Source organism: Eleutherodactylus coqui, chromosome 4, assembly GCF_035609145.1.
Source record: "Eleutherodactylus coqui strain aEleCoq1 chromosome 4, aEleCoq1.hap1, whole genome shotgun sequence".
NCBI lineage: Eukaryota > Metazoa > Chordata > Amphibia > Anura > Eleutherodactylidae > Eleutherodactylus > Eleutherodactylus coqui.
In genome coordinates this window covers 55815953-55835978 of record NC_089840.1, presented here as the reverse complement: position 1 = coordinate 55835978, position 20026 = coordinate 55815953, and the positions used below count along the sequence as shown (strand labels likewise).

General features: G+C 45.2%; 1 protein-coding gene across 1 annotated transcript in view; it reads right to left on the bottom strand.

Moving 5' to 3' along the window:
• LOC136625354 (LHFPL tetraspan subfamily member 7 protein-like) overlaps nucleotides 1-19082 on the bottom strand; it is a 208881-nt gene extending 189799 nt beyond the window's left edge. Inside the window, exon 1 of the mRNA XM_066599476.1 lies at nucleotides 18504-19082. Within this exon, the coding sequence (XP_066455573.1) occupies nucleotides 18504-18824 (321 nt within the window). The 5' untranslated portion in view covers nucleotides 18825-19082. The remainder of the gene's footprint in view (nucleotides 1-18503) is intronic.
• Nucleotides 19083-20026: the final 944 nt, after the last annotated feature.

Sequence of the window (20026 nt, the reverse complement as noted above, 5' to 3'; positions counted from 1 at the left end):
AGACCCCCGACATCTGCAGTTGGGTGTGAGTCAAGAGACCCCCGACATCTGCAGTTGGGTGTGAGTCAAGAGACTCCCGACATCTGCAGTTGGGTGTGAGTCAAGAGACCCCCGACATCTGCAGTTGGGTGTGAGTCAAGAGACCCCCGACATCTGCAGTTGGGTGTGAGTCAAGAGACCCCCGACATCTGCAGTTGGGTGTGAGTCAAGAGACCCCCGACATCTGCAGTTGGGTGTGAGTCAAGAGACCCCCGACATCTGCAGTTGGGTGTGAGTCAAGAGACTCCCGACATCTGCAGTTGGGTGTGAGTCAAGAGACTCCCGACATCTGCAGTTGGGTGTGAGTCAAGAGACTCCCGACATCTGCAGTTGGGTGTGAGTCAAGAGACTCCCGACATCTGCAGTTGGGTGTGAGTCAAGAGACTCCGACATCTGCAGTTGGGTGTGAGTCAAGAGACTCCGACATCTGCAGTTGAGTGTGAGTCAAGAGACTCCGACATCTGCAGTTGAGTGTGAGTCAAGAGACTCTGACATCTGCAGTTGAGTGTGAGTCAAGAGACTCTGACATCTGCAGTTGAGTGTGAGTCAAGAGACTACGACATCTGCAGTTGAGTGTGAGTCAAGAGACCCCGACATCTGCAGTTGGGTGTGAGTCAAGAGACCCCCATACACATTGGATAAAATTGGCAGGTTCGGCATTCTATATGTAATGTGTATAGCCACCTTTAGTGCGCCTCCTGTTCTGGTAGACCTAATCCATTCAAGTACTACTCTATTGGAAATTTATTTCAGCCGAGTGTTCCTAAAGTTGGACCCGGGATGGCAGTTATTAGAGAAGGGATCTCCGTAATTTCTTTACTGCCTATCGCTAGCTTAGCTCAAGGAATGTAGAGAAACAAACTATCACAACCCTAAAACCACAAATCAGGTATGGAAATATCCCATTGGTGGCTCAATCGTTCCGGTTGCTGTAGCAGTTCTGCCGACTCTCTAGATACGTTTCTGGTGCCCAAAGAACAATATTAGTCTAATCAGAAGAGCACAAGACTAACGAGAGCAATTTTAAATAAGGTTGAAACGGTAGATGCAATTTTAAGCAACCGTACAATCTTGTCTGATGTTCACCGTGTCTTAATTAGCCCAGAGATGTTTGTCTCATTTATAGAATGATTAACATACGCCCCGGGGAACGTAAACACAAATAGCATTTAAGGATCACTTGGAGGATTCAGACAGACCTTGTTCCTGCTCACAACATTCACGGAGACGGTTTGGGGACTATTCACACGGGATAGAGATTGGGCTGCACGGCGCACCACAAGTCGCAGTAAATTCCGCACCAAAATCGGTTATTTATTGAAAATCCATGTATGTGGATACGTCTTTTTCAAAAAGGTATACCAACTAAAATAGAAAATGTCAGGACATTGGAAGAAAGAGCGATGGCCAGAGTTTGTTGCTATGCTTTTATTAAAGGGGTCTTCTGACTACTGACATTAATGGCTTAAAGGGGTTTTCTGAGTTATTTATACAGTTTTGGGTTCACCAAAACTATAGAAAATCAATATATTGACAGTGACACCATACCACCACTTTGGTGGCCAGACACCACAGCATCTGATGATGTCCCTGTTCAGCCTCCTATTGGCTACAGCAGTCACATGGGTAAACAACCCATATGACTACTGCGGTGCTTATAAACAGAAGTGGCAAGCGGCAGTAGGGGAACATCGTGCAGCAGTAGGGAAGTATTCTCTTTATTTAATGTACATTGTACCTCCTCCTCTACCCTACTGCTACCAATGTTAGGAGTACTCAGAAAACCCCTTTAAGTCTTTGATAGGTTGAGATTCCACCACCCACAAATTTTGGAAGAATGGGGTCTAGTGATAGCCTGCGTTAGCTAACAAATGGGGATCAAGCATGTCCGCTATTTTCTCTACCAAAGGGAGTGTGTCAAGTTGTAAAGTTATTGCCTGTACACAAGATTGGGGGTAACTTTGTGATCGGTTGGAGTCGAACGGCTGGGAATCCCATGATCTCGAGAACAGAGGTCCCGAAAGTCTTGCAAAAAGTCACCGCGACTCTTCAATCTCCACCAGAGATTACGGAGCACTCAAACTCATTGAAATGAATGGAGTGACGTAGCACACGTGCGACCGCTGCTTCATTCAAGCGGGGACCTTCAGGACCCCAATTCTTAGGATCAGTTGGAGCACCAACAGCTTAACCACCTCTGATCATAAAGCTATCGCCTATCCTGTGGACAGGCAATAACTTTATAACTTGGCATACCCCCTTTAAAGTTAATGCAAATAATGAAAACAGACCTGGGGGTCCCAGAGAGGACAGTTATAATGCACTATATCCTTTGGGCACGCCATGAATGTTAATGGTTGGAATACTTCGCTAACCAATAGAGATATTGTCCTTTTCTGTTCACAAATATTTGCTGGGGCCTTTTATATGTGCAGATATTTGGCCCATTAACAAGCGCCGATCGGCAATATAGCATGTCAATCGGCGCTTGCTCTTGCTGTTTACATGCGATTATTCTTCTTAATGTATTGTAGCGTGTCCTTTTTGCGCACGTGGAGATGGGCTGCTGCCGAGAAACCGTATTGTCCTCACAAGTGATGCGATGGCGGATACGGTCACACAGGACAGCGATTGGGCAAAGAAATGTTCTTCCATATTTCCTGATCATCCGGCCATGTAAAAGGACCTTTATGGGTCTTTGTGCCTTGAAATGTTGCAATTCTAATGTTTTTAGCTTTCCCGTGTGACTTGACATGATTATGTAGCGTCGCATAGATCTGACTAGTTAACAAGGTACAACATTAGTTTTCGCTGAACATCAAAGTGTCAGTAAGCAACTCCAGATTAAATAACAATAAAAATAACAATAAAAGCGCATTTGATCTATTTCCAGATTTACAAACATATGGCCGTCCTAAACTCGGGGTGGAAATTACAGTTTTATGCTTGCTATAAATGCAGAGTAAGCAGCCACATGAACATCCGTGCAGTCGCAGCGGAGAGTCCGTACTGTATACATCCCGGCCATAAATCACAGGGCTGCTATGTAACAGCCAGGATCGGAAGGAAACAGGGACAAAACTATATCCAACTGTCACGTATCATTGGTAGTACGAGTCTTCTAATATGAGGCGGAGGGAGCTTATAGGGTGCGTTCACACGCTGCGGTAAAACGGCAGCGGCAAAGTTTACTATTAATGTGAACGGGATTAAAGCAAGTAGAGGAAAACATTTATTATTGATGACCTATCTCTTGGATAGGTCATCAATAGCTGATCGGTGGGATCCCCGCTAATCAGCTGATCCTGTGGCTGCTGTCACTGGTGGACTAAGAAAAGTCAGGGTCACCCCAGGTTCCTGACACGGGGTTGCCCCTATCAGGGCGATCACCCTGCTCATAGGTAGGGTTCTCTCACATGAGTAGGTTACAGTCAGATACCCCGTTTCCCTACTTTTTAGTTTCCTTATATACTATTTGTGTTACCCGTGTTTGTACTTTGTCTATATATTCATCTTTCAAGGACATAACCTTTCCGTCCAATTCGAATGTTGGCCGATTTGCGCCCGACTCGGAAGTAACACATTACTTTACAATGTGAATATACAGATAGCTCATATTACGGCTCGACGACAACTTCCGACCAATATATCCATCTGCGGACAAGTCATTGCCTCCTACAATCATATGCTGCTACCGTGACAATTCTGATGGTCTATCTACATGGCTTTGTATGGAAAGGGTTACATTTTAACAAACTGAATGAAAAATGAATATAAGTATCAAAGAACATTAAAATATGGGAAATTTTTAGGGGTTTTAACTAGTTATCGTCTATATTATCAGTCTTACACCAAAACTGAGCCAAACATTCACGTAAAGGCGAGATCCCACAGAATCACACTATATTTGCTAAGTCAATGTAGCGCTAAGTCCAAAGATCATTTCAATTGAAAAGGTTTGGCCACTTTTTATTCTGGCTGGCACAAATACAAAAGAGCCTTGCTTCTGCCGCCTCAGCTGGAAGCAAAGTTTCCGTCCTCCATCTGTTCCCACAAATCAGAAAGAAACATATTGTTGCATTTTCATACTGTTCTGTTGCACGACATGGGGTAGTTGTAAGCAATTAGCGGATGGCCGGGGTCTATAATAAGTAAATCTACAGTTAACCCCCACTATCTGCAGCCGTGCCCTCCAGCCATGGAAGAATTGCCACATCAAGGAGGCCGTTTGATTATTCCTTCTTTGGAGAGAAATATAAAGCTCATTGTTGTGTGAGGATAGAAAACACTCGGAATTCATGAAAAATAGCTTTCATCTCCATTAGCCGGACAATAAAGTTATTTATCCCATTCATGTCTGTTGACAGTCGTAGGACTATTAGCTACAGTGCAAATATGAAAACCGCAAACACGTCATGTAAAAACATGAACAGATATGAATACAACAAAAACATTGCATCTAATACATAATAAAATCATAAATCATTGTGGTCAGTCATTTCCAAAAAATGACCATCGTGTTGGACTTCTACCGAAATACCGTTACATCCGAGCTAGACGCACAAACACCTCGTCTCGATAGGACGTAATTTACTATCATACACGCAATATATTAACGCAGAGAACACAAAACATTATAATGAAACCAAAAAGTGGAGCAAAAAGAAATCTGACCCTAACTTACTAATGCGATGCAACCCTACCTAAAAGCGCACTCACTCTGATAAGGGCGACCCCACGTTAGGAGCCTGGGCAACCATGACTCCACCTAGTTGGAAAAATGGATAATGTTTGCTACAATAAAATAATAATACATGTGATATAGATGTTAAACAATACGCAATGAACCCAATAAAAAAAACTAACGCAGAAAAAGTAATAAGTGGTAAAATAAGTGTTACAACACCACAAATATCAGACAACACCAAACAGATTTATCCGACATTGGAACAGGACAGGAGCTGCCAACTAGACAAGGAGCACCTTCATACTAGAAGTATAACTGGCGTCCTCCATAAGGAGGAGCTGGAATAAATGTGTACAGACACTTGCTGATTGGCCGGCTGCAACACACACTTCCTAGCCAACTTATCAATCCATACACCAGCAGACAAGTGATCTTGTCGGTGTCCAAAGCAGGAAAAGAACTGAGCATGCGCTAGTGAGTGGGTAACGTAGGCTGGGGGCTGATGCCGTGACATCATTCTGGTACCAATCCAACACGGTCAACGAGCCATGACAACTACGGAGGTTGCCAAATAATTGGTCTTAGTGTGGCTATACATATAGATCGGACAAACCCACAGATTTCTGCGGGATTGGCCAATCATCTAATGTGTATGGTGGCCTTCTGACTTCCCCTGACGTCAGGAGCCATAAGGATCAGGCGATTGGATTTCAACTTCTTGATCTTTTTGTTGTTGGGAGATAAGACTGGCAGCGGCTTTTTCTTATACTATATATGAAAGCTTGGCCAAGCCAAGCATACATGTGTATGGAGGATCAAAAAAGATAGCTGCCAGCCGTTCTGGTGGATTTTGAGAAGTCCTTGTACAACAAAGTCACCCATTTATCTGAATACCACCATGTAAAACTACATTGAAATGCCTGGCTGGCCAGAGCTTCCCTAACCAAAATCAGCTGTTTACCAGGTTTGCCAAGAGCTCGATAGAGGGAATAAGGGCAACATTCTGAAAGGGTTTGTCCCTGATGGGACTAGCCTTTTAATTACACCGCTAATACACTGTATAATCACTGCATTAGTAGTCATAGAATGGTAGAGTTGGAAGGGACCTCCAAGGTAATCGGGTCCAACCGCAGCTCAGTGCAGGATCACTAAATCATCCCAAACAGATGTCCGTCCAGCCTTTGTTTGGAAACTTCCATTAAAGGAGAATTCACCACCTCCCGTGGTAACCTGTTCCACTTATTGATACTGTCAAAATCTGTGTCTCCTCCCTTTCAGTTTCATCCGATTGCTTCTAGTCTTTCCTTGTGCAAATGAGAATAGGGCTGACCCCTCTGCACTGTGACAGCCCTTCAGATATTTGTAGACAGCTATTAAGTCTCCTCTCAGCCTTCTTTTTTGCAAGCTAAACATTCCCAGATCCTTTAACTGTTCTTCATAGGACATGATTTGCAGACCGCTCACCATCTTGGTAACTCTTCTCTGAACTTGCTCCAGTTTGTCTATGTCTTTTTTAAAGTGGGGTGCCCAGAACTGGACACAGTATTCCAGATAAGGTCTGACTAAGGAAGAGTAGAGGGGATAATTACCTCATGTGATCTAGGCCCTATTCTTCTCTTAATACATCCCAGAATTGTGTTTGCCTTTTTGGCTGCTGCATCACATTGTTGACTCATGTTCAGTCTATGATCTATTAGTATACCCAAGTCTTTTTCACATGTGCTGCTGCTTAGCTCAATTCCTCCCATTCTGTATGTGCTTTTTTCATTTTGCTTGCCCAGATGTAGGACTTTGCATTTCTCCCTGTTAAATACCATTCTGTTAGTCACCGCCCACTGTGCAAGCTTGTCTAGATGTTTTTGAATCTTCTCTCTCTTAGCTCCCTCTCTCCCTCCTAGCTTTGTGTTGTCGGCAACTTGGATCAGTTTCCCATCAATTCCCTCCTCCAGACCATTTATAAAAATGTTGAACAACACTGAGCCCAGGACAAAGGCTTGGGGTAGCCATCTGTTGGATGTCTGTCCATGGTTCAACCAGTTTTGACACACTCTTAATACCGTGGTTAGGGAACAGCCAACAAGTGCAACCTGTTTCATTAGTACTGGCACCATACTTCAGGGCACCAACAATTTGCCTGTGGTCAAAGTCACCACGTTTACTCATGACTGCCAAGTGATGGAGTGGTCAGCATATTGCCTGAGAGCAGATCGCCATGTGTCCGTGTTACTGATCACAAGATGTCATGTGCCAGCTGTTCCTAATGCAGTGATCGTTCAGTGTACATTCACTGTCCATATTTCTAAAGAAACTATAAACTATTAGCTATCGAATTGTCCTAGATGGATAATGAGCCCAGATTAGTAGGTGTATCCAACCTTTGTGCCCTATGTATTAGGGCAAAATTAAATTCCTACATGTATTCGACTCAAGTTTAATGGCAATATTACAGCAGCTTGCATGATCTATTTTCAAGGACACTTCTGAAGAGTAATGGCAAGGCTGTGCACAGAACAATTGTTTTGCACCCGCACTGTATCTGCAGAAATGAGGAGCAATTAGCAGTCAATGCATCTAATCAGGATAATGGATTTAATGAAATTACAGGGATGAAATGATTGTTATGGATTATCCACCCTGAAGTTGGGCAGAAGTTCAGCTGCTAGAAAGTAATAGATGGGGGGGATGAAAGTTTGTTGGCTTCGATATCCTCAGGATTGGACGAAGGCCACCAAACGCTCAGCCGCCTGCCGTCTTGTATCTTAGAGAATCTCAGTATGACCAGAACCGCTGCCACGCTATAAAGCACTTAGATTAATTGAAGCACTATACACAGTAATAAACAAATATGGTGCAGAAACAAATAGCAGCAAACGCCGGGAGATCATTAGTGAGCTCGGAATATCATTGTTCTCCATGTTTAATGACAGACCATTATCATCTTTTTACAAAAAAGAATTGGGTTGTTCCACCAAGAAAATAATCTCTGCCTACAATATATGCTTGCTAAGGTATAGGGACATCCTAGAGAGGGGTCCCTTACTTGAAAATCCACCTAGGAGCAGGAGCAGAGCACCACCATAAAGTCCTGGCCTTGTGATGGCGGGTTAATTGGAACGATGCATGGCTAGGCCGTCCGTTTGGTCACACTGTTTGGCCGCCTACAGCTTCCACCAGCGAAGGTACATCAAAAACCCGCATCTAAAATAACCTATGGTTCCTATGGGTTCTTTCAGACGAACGATTTTTGTGACGCGACTAAAAAAAAAATGGCGCGTTAAAAAATAGGACATCGAGATTTCTCTCCATCAAAATATGGGACTCGTCCTAGCTTTTAACATCCCAATGCCGGCGGCTCCATAGTCTCCTATGGGAGTCTTTGCGAGCCAACCGGCAAAGGGAGGAGGAGGACGTTTACTACGTGGGGGCAAAGGGAATCCCAGCGGAGATAAAGGTGGTCACTGCTGGGGACTCCCTTTATCTCCGTGGGGACTCCTTTCATTTTGGGGGTACGGTAAGATGCCGCAGCCAGCCGTGTTAAAATCGTGAAAAATATCCTCAACTTGGTTGCAGCTATTCTTCATTCACGCGATTTAATGCTCAGATATCTGCGATTTTTTACCGCGGCTAACGGAGTGCTAAAATGCCGCTCATGTGAACCTAGGTACCTTTTTTGTGGGACGACTATCGTTCAGATACTTGTACAGAAAATTCCTTGTAGCGTACAAATGAGAGGCGTTTATTTACAAAGGGCGATGGCTGTTCATCAGTCACTCGCCGAGATGTCATTGATAGAGGGAACCTTCATATAAACTTGTTCGAAAGTCATTTTAATACGAGCAACTCTGACTTTACACCGGATGACTTATGATCAACCAGCGAGTAATTTTTTTGGTAAGCGGAAGTAAAACGACGGACAACGTATCCCCTGTCGCTCTGTCGGTGGTCATGTTTACCCTGAAGGACTATAGATTGAATTGGCTCTTGCATTCAGTGGACAGCCGGCCCGTGGAAGGCCTATGGGAAGGTTCCGATGTTTTTCGCACGTCTAAAATTCCTTCATCCCAACGTTCCCATAGGAAACCATTGGATCTGATAGCCGCAAGTTTTTTACGCAAATGATTTTTCCACGCGTAAGTCTCCAGATGAAAGAGGCCTAAGGGTGCCTTTAGTTGTAGCTGCTGAACCGAAGGTGATCAGCTGATTGCCAACAGGTCCTTATTTAGAGAAGGGGTTGCCCCAATGATATAAGCCCTATCGATATGAGAACAGTGTATACAAATACTGCCAGGGTGGTAGCAGCACCTAAATTAGTGGTGGCATCATTACTTCTGTTTGCGCCCGATGACGCTATCTGAGAATTGGGTTTCCGTTTTTGCAAATTCCAATATAGAATGCCGATACGGCGGACAAATACAGACAAAGCGGCTGGTTACAATGATGCCATTCATGTGGCCTGAGTGGCACCGGTAGTAAATCCTCAGGTGAGTCATGGGTGTAAGTAGCAGGCAATGGGAGCAGGCAACAAAAGTGTCCCTTATTCACTGTGACATTATGCGCTGGATGAGATGATTACGGTTGATGAGGAGGGTGGAAAATTGGAAACAGATTGTTGGCAAACGGGCAGTGCCCCCAATTATGTGTGACCTGTGATAATCAACTGGTTTTGCCAAGAAAAGCAGATGGCAATAACAGTTAGGGCCCATTCATATAGGTGTATTTTCTGTCCACGTTCAGTTCGTATTTTTTACGGACAGGATACATACCCCTTTAATTAAACTGGTGGATTCGGATATAATTTTTCACGTTTTGTGCATAAAACAAAAATTGCAGCATATTCTACTCCATATTCCTGCACTGAAATCATCAATAAAGTCTATGGGTTAAAAATGCAATGAACAGTTTGTTTTTTTGCGCACCCTATTGTATGTGGCTTCTGACAAAACAGGAATCACTTCTTGCATTTTTTATTTGTGCGTATGAAGAGCGCAGTCAACACAGGTGCAACAATGACGTAAAAAAAAACCCATTCGCAACAAACACTTGTAAGAAAACATGCATACACATCATTAAAGTAGTGCGTTTTTCACGAACCAAAATTGCATATGTCCTTGTGAATGAGCCTTTACGCCTCTGATCTCCACTCTGGTTAAAGGGGGTTGAAGGGATTGTGCTAAGGTATAGCGGTATTCCCTAGCCACAGGATAGGGAATAACTTTGTGATCGGTGGGGTCTGACTGTTGGGACCTCCACCGATCCCGATTATGGGGTCCGGTCGGCCAACAAGTAAATGGAGCAGATGTCGCACAGGCACGCCGCTGCTCCATTCACTTCAGACCCACCAATCATAAAGCTATCCTGTAGATAGGGAATAAATGTATAAATCGGCACAACCCCTTTAGCTGACGAACGAGCATTTGCTCACTTGTTGACTGATGTTGGTCCTTTTACTCTGCCCAGCTGTCGAGCAAACGAGCTTTATGGAGAATTCTCAGCCTAGATTAAAAACACCTTACAGGTACAAACACCATTTACAATCATTACACCGTTACAACATTTGTACCGTGTAAGGTCCTTAAAAGGACCTTACAAGGTACAAATGTTGAGCGCATAAGTGGCCAACAGCCGTCCCACAGTCTACCACCCAATTAAGCTTCTGTGCCTTCTGTTACACAGGAGCGATAGTCATTCAAGTGATTGGAGGTGGAGCAATTACGGATCTGGCCCATCTGCCTCCATTCACAGTAAGCAGGAGTGGCTTAAAGATTACACAGGCCAGCAGTCGCTGGTTCAGGGCCCTGTCAGCGGCCACTTGTATATGGGACAATTATTGCCCAAATTTGCTGTTAATGGAGCATACTGCTTGATTTAAAATCACTCTGTATGATGAACTATAAATTAAAAAAAAAATCTTGTTATTCCTCGGGGGGCCCTTTTAAGACGGACAAAACACGTTTGAACACCTGGAACTTTTTTTAGGATTATCTCAGGGAATTTGGTTATAAGGACAGGTTGACTCAGCCTTCCATCCTTCCGTGGTCGGTAAAATGAGTACCTTGTTTGTGGGGGGGTAAAAACTAAAAAAATTACCTGTGGAATAAGTTGGCGCTATACAAATAACCAGATTTTTTTTTTTTATTTCTATCACATTGCTATATTTCTGTATCCTGCACACACACTGGTATATATTACTATATTTCCACTTTCTACATATTGAGAGCAAAAGTTAGAGAGAAATATCTAGAAGTTTCGTAGACTTTAACAATAGTGGCAGGAGCTGCGGAGGTCACGGGGGTGGAGAGGACCTCCTCCCATTCTGAAGCATGCCCTCAGTGCATCCACATAGAAGAGGAATTGGACGCTTACAATAACATTACCAAAGGGATGGCGTTGTATTCTGACAGCTCGCCCAGAAGGACAATGGCTGTATATAAAGCTGGCAGGTCCCAGTAATGGAGCGGCCCCGTGCGCTGACTCACTAATGATGCGCCTGTTTTCAAACAACTTATCAGCATCACAAAAGGTGCGCTGGCCCGTCCGTCTGTGGAGGGGAAATCCTTTAGATTCGGCCACAATTCACACAGAATTGGACCAAACACAAAAGGAAAGAATCAGATTTTCCCACAACCAGATTCTTTCTGCCCCTGCAATGAGTTGTGCCAGTTTCACATTCCGCAGCGCCAATCTACCAGCAAGACGGGCGGATCAGGGAATTTTTGGACATATATGCAGCGAAACTCCAGTTTGTCGTTTGGCACAAGTCATAGTGAGATCACAATGTGTTTTACATGGGACTGCAGGCAAACCTACTGCATCATCTGAATCCAAAAGACTTATCTCAATGTAGAGCCAAAAACTTAAAGGGGGTATTGATTACCCTTCCTCATCAATATCAGATCGGTGGGGATCAAACGCTCAGGATCCCTGCCGATCAGCTGCTTGACAAGGCTGTGGTGCTCAAGTAAGCGTTGCGTCAGTCCATACCACTACAGTGCCATACATGGTATAGAGGCAATGCCTGGTATAGCAGTATGATGCCATTCACCTGAATGGGACTGAGCTGCTCTTAGGCCATGCGACTGACGAACATGATGTTACATGCCTGAGAAGCTGCAGCGCTCATGTGAGGACCACATCCTCTTCAAACAGCTGATCGTGGGGGTCCCGACCACCAATCTGATATTAAAGGCCAATCCAGAAGACCGGTCATCAATATTTAAAAAATCCTTTAAGGCTGGCTCCACACGGGGGGCAGAAAAAAAACACATTATTTTCGCTTGCTGCGATAGTCAGTAAAAAGGCAGATTATGAAGCCAATGATTTACAATGTTTTCCTTCCCATCTGCAATGTTTTTACTAATGCCATGTTGAGAGGATAAAAAATCACGGCGTGCTTTATCTATCTGCGATGTGCGATTTTTTTTATCGCCCATGTTTCCCTATGAAGGCTTCTTTTTAGGGCTCCTTCCCACGGACGGATTTCCGCCGCGTAAATCTGCTGCGTTGCCCGCAGCTATTAGCTTCTATTGAACCTAATAGCACAATGTTCACGCTGCTGAATACTACCACAGAATTCCGCAGCATGAAAGAAATCGTGGCATGTTCTAACTGCCGCAGAAAAACACGCAGGCGGCTTCCATTGTAGTCAATGGAAGCCATCCATCGTGCGATACTTCCACTGTGAGTACAGTGGAAGTATTCCGTGATTACGCGTCACCGACCACCGCCAGCCATTTCATCGCCCAATGCAGGCACGTCATGCACTGCGCTGCACTGTACATGCACGCCGGCTCACCGGATGGAACTCGCGCGGTTGATCCGGAGAGGCGAGTATGGGGTCTTGTGGGGCGCCGTGCCGGACTCTGTTGCGATATTCCGCTGGCGGAGTCCACCACAGCCGTGGGCATGAGGTTAGGTTTTTTTTTCACTGTCATCTAGCAACATGCATAAAAAAAGACACATCACACATACATGTAACATCCGTGTTCGCTGCGTTTTTCTATGCTACCATAGACTTTCATGAACCGTAGGTCTACATAAAAACACCCTTGTAAAGAACGCAATTTACTTTAATGGGTTCGTGTTCAGTCAGCTAAAAACACGGCCAGCGCACGGATGGGAAATACGCCCCTACTAACGGGCTCTTACAAGGGTGCCGTCATCTTAAGATAACCCAAAATTCTTCCGGCAAAAGCTGGAAAATGTCTGATCGCTTCTGGACCCCTTGAGATACCCCCTCAGACGTACAGTTACTTGAATGATAAAGTGATGGTGACACTGGAGTTCAGGGGCGCGGAATATCAAAATTAGTTCTAGAATTTCAGTCATCATATAATGTAAATGTTCCTGACATGCCGGATTATTACTTAGTACATGATTCATGGTCGGGGTATTATAGTGAAGAGTGCTGTCCTTTATACATACCAGCTGGTACCATTCTTGGTGCGCCAACAGATGACTTTACCAGAAGGTCGCCAAGAATAATTTTCGGGATGACTGCACCCTCCAAATTCAAACCCCATTCAAATACTAAACGCTATGCAATAGAGTGAAATGGCTATCGAAAACTAACTTGAAAAGTGTTCTTGTAGGGGGCGATCTTCTCGAAGAAGAGGCCAATGTGCACAGTATACAGAAAACCTGTCACAGGTGATCTGGTGTCACTGAGGGGGTTGTTTTCTCAAAGAGGGGGTCTTATGGAGAGTGTCACTGTATATACTACTAGTATGGAAAGCCCAAGTTGCATTGTTTAAAAAGATTACAATTTTATATATGGTGGCCAAAAAAGTTTATGGTGGGACACTTGTATTTTAGAGGTAGACTGGTAACATCTCACATCATAGAAGTCGCTGAAGGTGTAAAGAGCTGGGCTCTGATTTAATGGGGTTAAGGGTGGATGCGGTTGCACCCGGGCCCAGCATGCAGGGGATGCAGTTGCACCCAGGCCCAGGATGCAGGGGATGCAGTTGCACCCAGGCCCAGGATGCAGGGGATGCAGTTGCACCCAGGCCCAGGATGTTCCAGATCCCTGTTCATCAGCTGGTCAACTAGTCCACTGACATTGCAGCAGGCTAAATGTCTTCATCAGTGGTCAGAGCCAGAAGTGTAATAGAAGGGCTTACTCCCCTTTAAGTCAATGGAAGTGATGCCCCCTGTTACACTTACAGCTCCCCACTGTGGTCAGATCCAGAAGTGTAATCAGAGGCATTGCTTACATTGATTTCAATAGGAGTCAACGCGTCTATTACACTTCCCAGCCCTGACCACCGATGACCACAGTCAGTGCAGCGAGCCAGACGATCAGCTGATCGCGGCAGATCCAGAGCGACGGACCCCATGCTGATCAACTATTGATAACTTATCCTGATAGGTTATCAATAGTAAAATCCTGGAATACCCCTTTAATATGATTCTTTGTCCCTTAGCAATTTGCATTTGCCAGCAGCACATCTCTTGTTTACACTGGGAGATGTGCTGCCAATCAGCAAGCATTTGTTACTTGCATAAAATATGTGATCAGGGGTGATTGCCCCTCATCAGTGTGCAGGAGGTTCCTGGCTTGGCTAGTGAGACGCCTGATAATGTGGGTCAGGAAGAGTATCATTTCTCCTTAAGGAGAACATTTAGAAGGTAAGTGAGGGCACTTATAATGCCATCCATCCTCCTCTGGGTAATATGCAAATGAATTGTAAGCCAAAGCCAGAACAACCATATACAGACAGCTGTTTCAGGGTTTTTGCTCCTCATCAGTGTTCAGTAGGTTTCTGGCTTGGCTAGTGAGAGGCCTATAGATGTGGCTGATGAGACTTATAAGGTCATCCTTGCTCCACTTCGCAATATGTAAATGGCAAGATGGAACCAAATCTCTACAGCACCACCTAGTGGAAGGCAACATTCCTGCAAGTCAATACCATACTTTTTAAACAAGCCTTATAAGTCTCCTCACACGCTTGTAGGTGCTCTCCTTAAGGAGAAACGACACCCTTCCTGCCCTGCAGAGTATCTGACACATACTATATTCACGTGTTATATTCACAACTGCAGCATCTTTTCTTATATAGAAGAAGAAAAAAACTTTTTTCCCTCTCGGACACCATGGATGTTCAGCCCAGATGCACCAGACATGACAGAAGTCAATGAGCTCCTCAACCGCAGCATATCACTCTTGATAGTAGTCCACCCTGAAAACAGCCTTTTATACATCCTCATGATACTGCCAAGCTAAAAGATCAGAGCGTACAATATGCTTCTTCCTCTGCAGCTATGGTTTATTAACAAGCTTGGGAAAGCCTCCAAAAGCCGGAGACAGACACGAGTCCACAGTGCTAGTATATAGGGATACACACATAACATGCTGCACAGTGACATATTAAAGCGCCATCTGCAGACATAGCACGGTGACAAGTGTCTCTTAATCTACTCCTACATAATGCCTATCCTCCTACAGACGACTAATTGGCGACACATTATCACTCCACTAGTCGACACGTAGGCACACAAGTGTAATATTAATGAGCGAGATGCCTGCTTTTCCTCTCTGTAGCTTGTTTGTTGTTTACCCCCTTCACAGCAATGAGCTAATTAGCGGAGTGCAGTGCGGTCAGTACTTGCGGACACATCGCCAGCGTTGTGCAGCATTCCCCAACACACACCCATCTACTAATGGCAGGGAGCTGTATAATGGGGAAGGAAGACTTCTCTCCAGCATGCTAGGGGCATGAAGACCAGACAATACATATGTCAAGCAGCGAGGGATCATCGTAGTAATGCCTTAGGTGGCAGCACCACAGTCATCAGGAACAACCCCAGAATGGCTACAGCAGTGGATCTAGTGAAGCTCTTCATAGACTTGAGATATTTATCTGCAGATGATTGGCAGATCCGGCTCATCCCCAGCATCAGATTCTGAGCAGACCTTATCAAATTGGCTAATGATCTGCAGATATGTATCTGATGTGCATGGCCAGATTTAGGCAACCAACTTGCAGATTACACCTTCCCCTGAAATTGTAGAAGATCATGGCTGGTCTTAAAGGGAACCTGTCATCACAACTGAGCCCCATAATTTATGCAAGGAGCCCGGGGAGTCGTGGTTCATACTTACCGGGTGTCCCATTCTTGCGCTATGTCGCCTCAAAGTTGGCACACATATACAGGGTGACTCTATTCAGCCTGTCATGGGGAGACAGCGCAGGAACAAGGCACCTAGTGCGTATGGGAGACCAGCTTCCGGACTCCTCGTTCATTCACGTTTGGGCTTCAGAACTTAGTTTATTGGCTCAAATGTAATGACGGGCTCCATTTAACTACATGCAATCCATACAGTTGCATAGGGTGCCAACCAGGGGCGTAACTAAAGGCTCAGGGGCCCTGATGCAAAACGTGAGCTGGGGCCCCCCTCTATCTGTATCTGTACCCGTACCCATACCTAAACCATGCTGCACAGAGGCATAACTTGAAGCTCCTGGGCCCCAATGCAAAACCTGTAACAGGGCCCCCAACTATAATGCTTTATTCATAGTACTGGGTTCCCTATATGGAGAAGAGAGGCCTTAAGGGCCCCCTAAGGCTCCTGGGCCCGGGTGCAACTGCATCCCCTGCACCCTCTATAGTTACGCCCCTGGTGCCAACCGTCAGCTTGAATGAGGGAGGGGTGTCTCTGGCAGATTTAGGTTGGGGCGAACGCCCACCTTATTTCCACCTGGCCAGATGACCTTCTTCCTCGGTGTCTTATGGTTCTGGTAATGTATATATGAACTGAGGTTGGTTCATGCTGTATTTATAGTAAGGGCTGGTTCTGTATTTATGTCACGGGCTTGGTTCTGGGACTGTACTGACTTGGTTCTGGTGCTATATGTTATAGGCTTGGTTGTGGAGCTGTATTTATTTACTGAACTGGGGTCTGGAGCCGTATTTATGTATTGAGGCTGGTTTGTGTTGTATTTCTGTTATGAGCTTGGTTCTGGGGCGATATTTCTGTTATGAGCTTGGTACTGGTGCTGTACTTATATATATACATACACACATATATATAATGTTTTTAATTCTTATCATGGGACCGGAAAATTTTTGCATGAGTGAAACTAATTCACGGCGGGGAACTAATAATGGATGGCAGTAGTCCTACAGAACTTATACTAGATGTGATTTCCAACTTTATTCGTCCCTGTCCGGCACATCCTTCAATTACTGTAAGGGTCCTTTTACACGGAACGACAACTCGTTGGATGGAGCGAACGATGACAGAGACGCTTGTTTTAAAATGCCACCAGTTTACCGCAGACAATGCTTTACATTTTTTCAGCATTCTCTCGGTCGTTGCTCCTTCTGCGGACTGTGCCGGCGAATGGAAACGACTGATCGCTTTTTACACGCAACAACCTTCAAACAACTGAGCGATGATGGTTAGAATTTCACAAAATAAATGACACTCGATAGACAAACAAAATTATCGTCCAATCATTTGCCGCGTTTGATTATCCTTCAAATTCACACAATCCAGCGATTTCTTATTAACGATAATCGTTGCGTGTAAAAGGGCCCTAAAAGAGTAACTGATTATTTGGATTCTTCTGGTGGGGCATCCGATCCCTGCAGTTGATCCTCAGATGGAAGATCCATTTAAATTCCCATTTGCAGGGCAGTCCTCCCAGCCACTGAACGACATGAATCCCTGCCGCTCTTACGGCCACATGATGACAAGTCATCTGTTACAATGTTGCGTTCCGTGCCTGCAGTGACTCTATGTATCCTTTTCCTAACCCCCCTGTTCTGATTCTCCGGATCACCCTGGGAGCGGCTGTAGAGAGGGACCGGACCAACAGCCCTGCAAACGGCTTACAATTCCAATGAATCGGAAATTGCAACTACTTATCAAGTCATTGGTTCTCTATTTCCCGCACACGAGTGTCTTCCAGATTATCTGCATCATTAAGACTCGGCACTTGATTGATGAGCAGAAAAAAAATTAAGAATCGACTTTTTCTATAAGTGAATCTAAAATGTTTTTTTTTCTTTTCCCAATTACGACCGATAACGGCGATGTTCATTCGCGTTTTTTCGCTAACGATATCACCAATCATTATCAACGAGCGGAGATAACGATTTCTTAACATTCTGTAATTGCAAATGGCATTAAAAACCAGTAATTACAACCCATAAAAAGGTCACAAAAATATAATACGGAATGCATGCAAATTTTGCGCACTATTACTTAGGCCGGCTTCACGTATTTGCACGCGCAATATATGCAGTAAATAGAACCCATTGATTTCAATGGGTTCGTTCACATGTGTGCGCATTTTTGGCGGCGCCAAAAAAATAGAACATGCTCTATCTTTTTGAGCATTTGCGCACCAAATGCCCCTATAGAAGTCAATAGGGGACGGAATACGGAAGGAGATGCGTGAAACATTGCGCAATTCTGCTTGGAAAAGAACAGATTTGGAACTACATAGCCATTTCAATTGGTGCGTTTGTTTGCTGCGCGCAAATGAACAGTGCGATATGCGTGCAAAAAAAGTTGGGTGCGCAATTGTGAATCCGGCCTTAATCATAGCACATAATAGGGTCATAAATTGGACACATGTATGTACAGAGGTCATATATGCCGTATATGCATGATATATAATAACCATATAGGCTGCATTATAAAGTATCTCAAGCATCCAACTGCAACTTATAGCATCAGTCTCTATACTAGAAGTGCTGGTCATGTCCAATAGACAAGATCAGGTCCAAATTGTACCGATCCTAATCGGCCGATAATAATTGCACTCACCTGCCAAGAGCTGGATGGGATGTCATTGAATCTCCCCAATCCCCCGAAGGTGTAGCAGCCGGACATGTGCTGCAGGCTGTCAGAGCAATGCCACAAGAGCCCAAAGCTCAGCGGCTCGTGATCTCCAGACTTCACGATCCAAGACGGGGAGAGGAAGCTGAAGCTGCACACAGCGACCAGGCAGGCGGAGAGCAGCACCCAGAAGCCGGACACACAGCTGAACATCCTGGGCTGATGCTGCTGCAGCTGCTGGGGAACCAGCCCCAAAGCCACATCCAGCCCCGCGCCGCTCTTCTTCTTACTGTCCAGCAGCGAACGCATCTGGGAGACAAGAAATAATCCCTAAGCCTCCCACCTCCTTCCCCCCTGTAAAATGGAATGGGGTCCTCCTGTCTTTCACATCGGGATGCACCCGGGGCACTACTATTACCCAATCCGGGGGGGTGGGGGGAGAAGGGGAGTGAGGGAGTTACTCCAGTGCACTAATGACTGCACACACGCGGCAACTTCCCCAGGCTGTGACTGAGAGAAGTCACGGGCAGGATGCAGGATGCTGGCCGTACATGACAGCAGGGGGAAGAAGGGCTGGTCCTGTGTCCTCCTCCTCCTCCTGTACAGTATGAAGGAATGGGGAGGAGGCGCACAGGTGTCCTCGGGGTCACGTGACCCTCCCTGTGAGGAGATGGTTAGACATGTCTGTACTGTGTGTGAGGTGAAATAAACATGGTTGTCATAGTATGATGGAGTAGTGTTCTTTCTCCAGCCATTTGGGTAGGGTATAACATGACTTTGACGCTTCACTTCACACCTGATGCGACTTCTGTCATTACGTCCTCAGAGCCAAATAACAGAAAGGCGCCCGACGGACCTCGCCGACTGTAATATGGTCGTCCAGCTTCCAGTATGGCGGCTGATATGTTCCCAGACAAAATGGCGCAGCGGGCTGTATTGTTTCCTTTAGGATTCAGTGCCGGTTGTGCGCTCCAAATGAAGCTTCTTAGGGCACCTTCACACGGGCGATGAAATTGCGCGATTTACGGGCGATGCGAGAGCGAATGAAAACGCACTATATGCTTTTCAATGGTTTCATTCACATCTGCGATATTTTCAGTCATGCGATATTGTGAGATTTGAAAATCTCTGCCTGCTTAGCTTTCTGCGTTCTGTTTATTTTGATCGCCCATGTTTCCCTATAAAGCTTCCGTTTTATCGCACCGCAACGCACGAACTTGCGATTTTCATTCCACGGGATGGCTTTTTAACGCTAGAAACTCCTATTGTCTTTCGCGTTCCAAAATCGCGGGCGGCAGCCATGTGATGCACGATTTTTCTCAGAAAAAAAGCAACGCTGACGCTCCAAAATCGTCTGAACACAATTGCGATTTCTGCCACGATTTTCTCGTGCAGATATGGCGATGGCCGGTGTGAAGGAGCCCCAACACAGACGTGAATGAGGCGTACATGTCAGGGGTATTCAGAGAACTCATGGGGCTCCATAGTAGACCTCGGAATTAGGGCCCCAG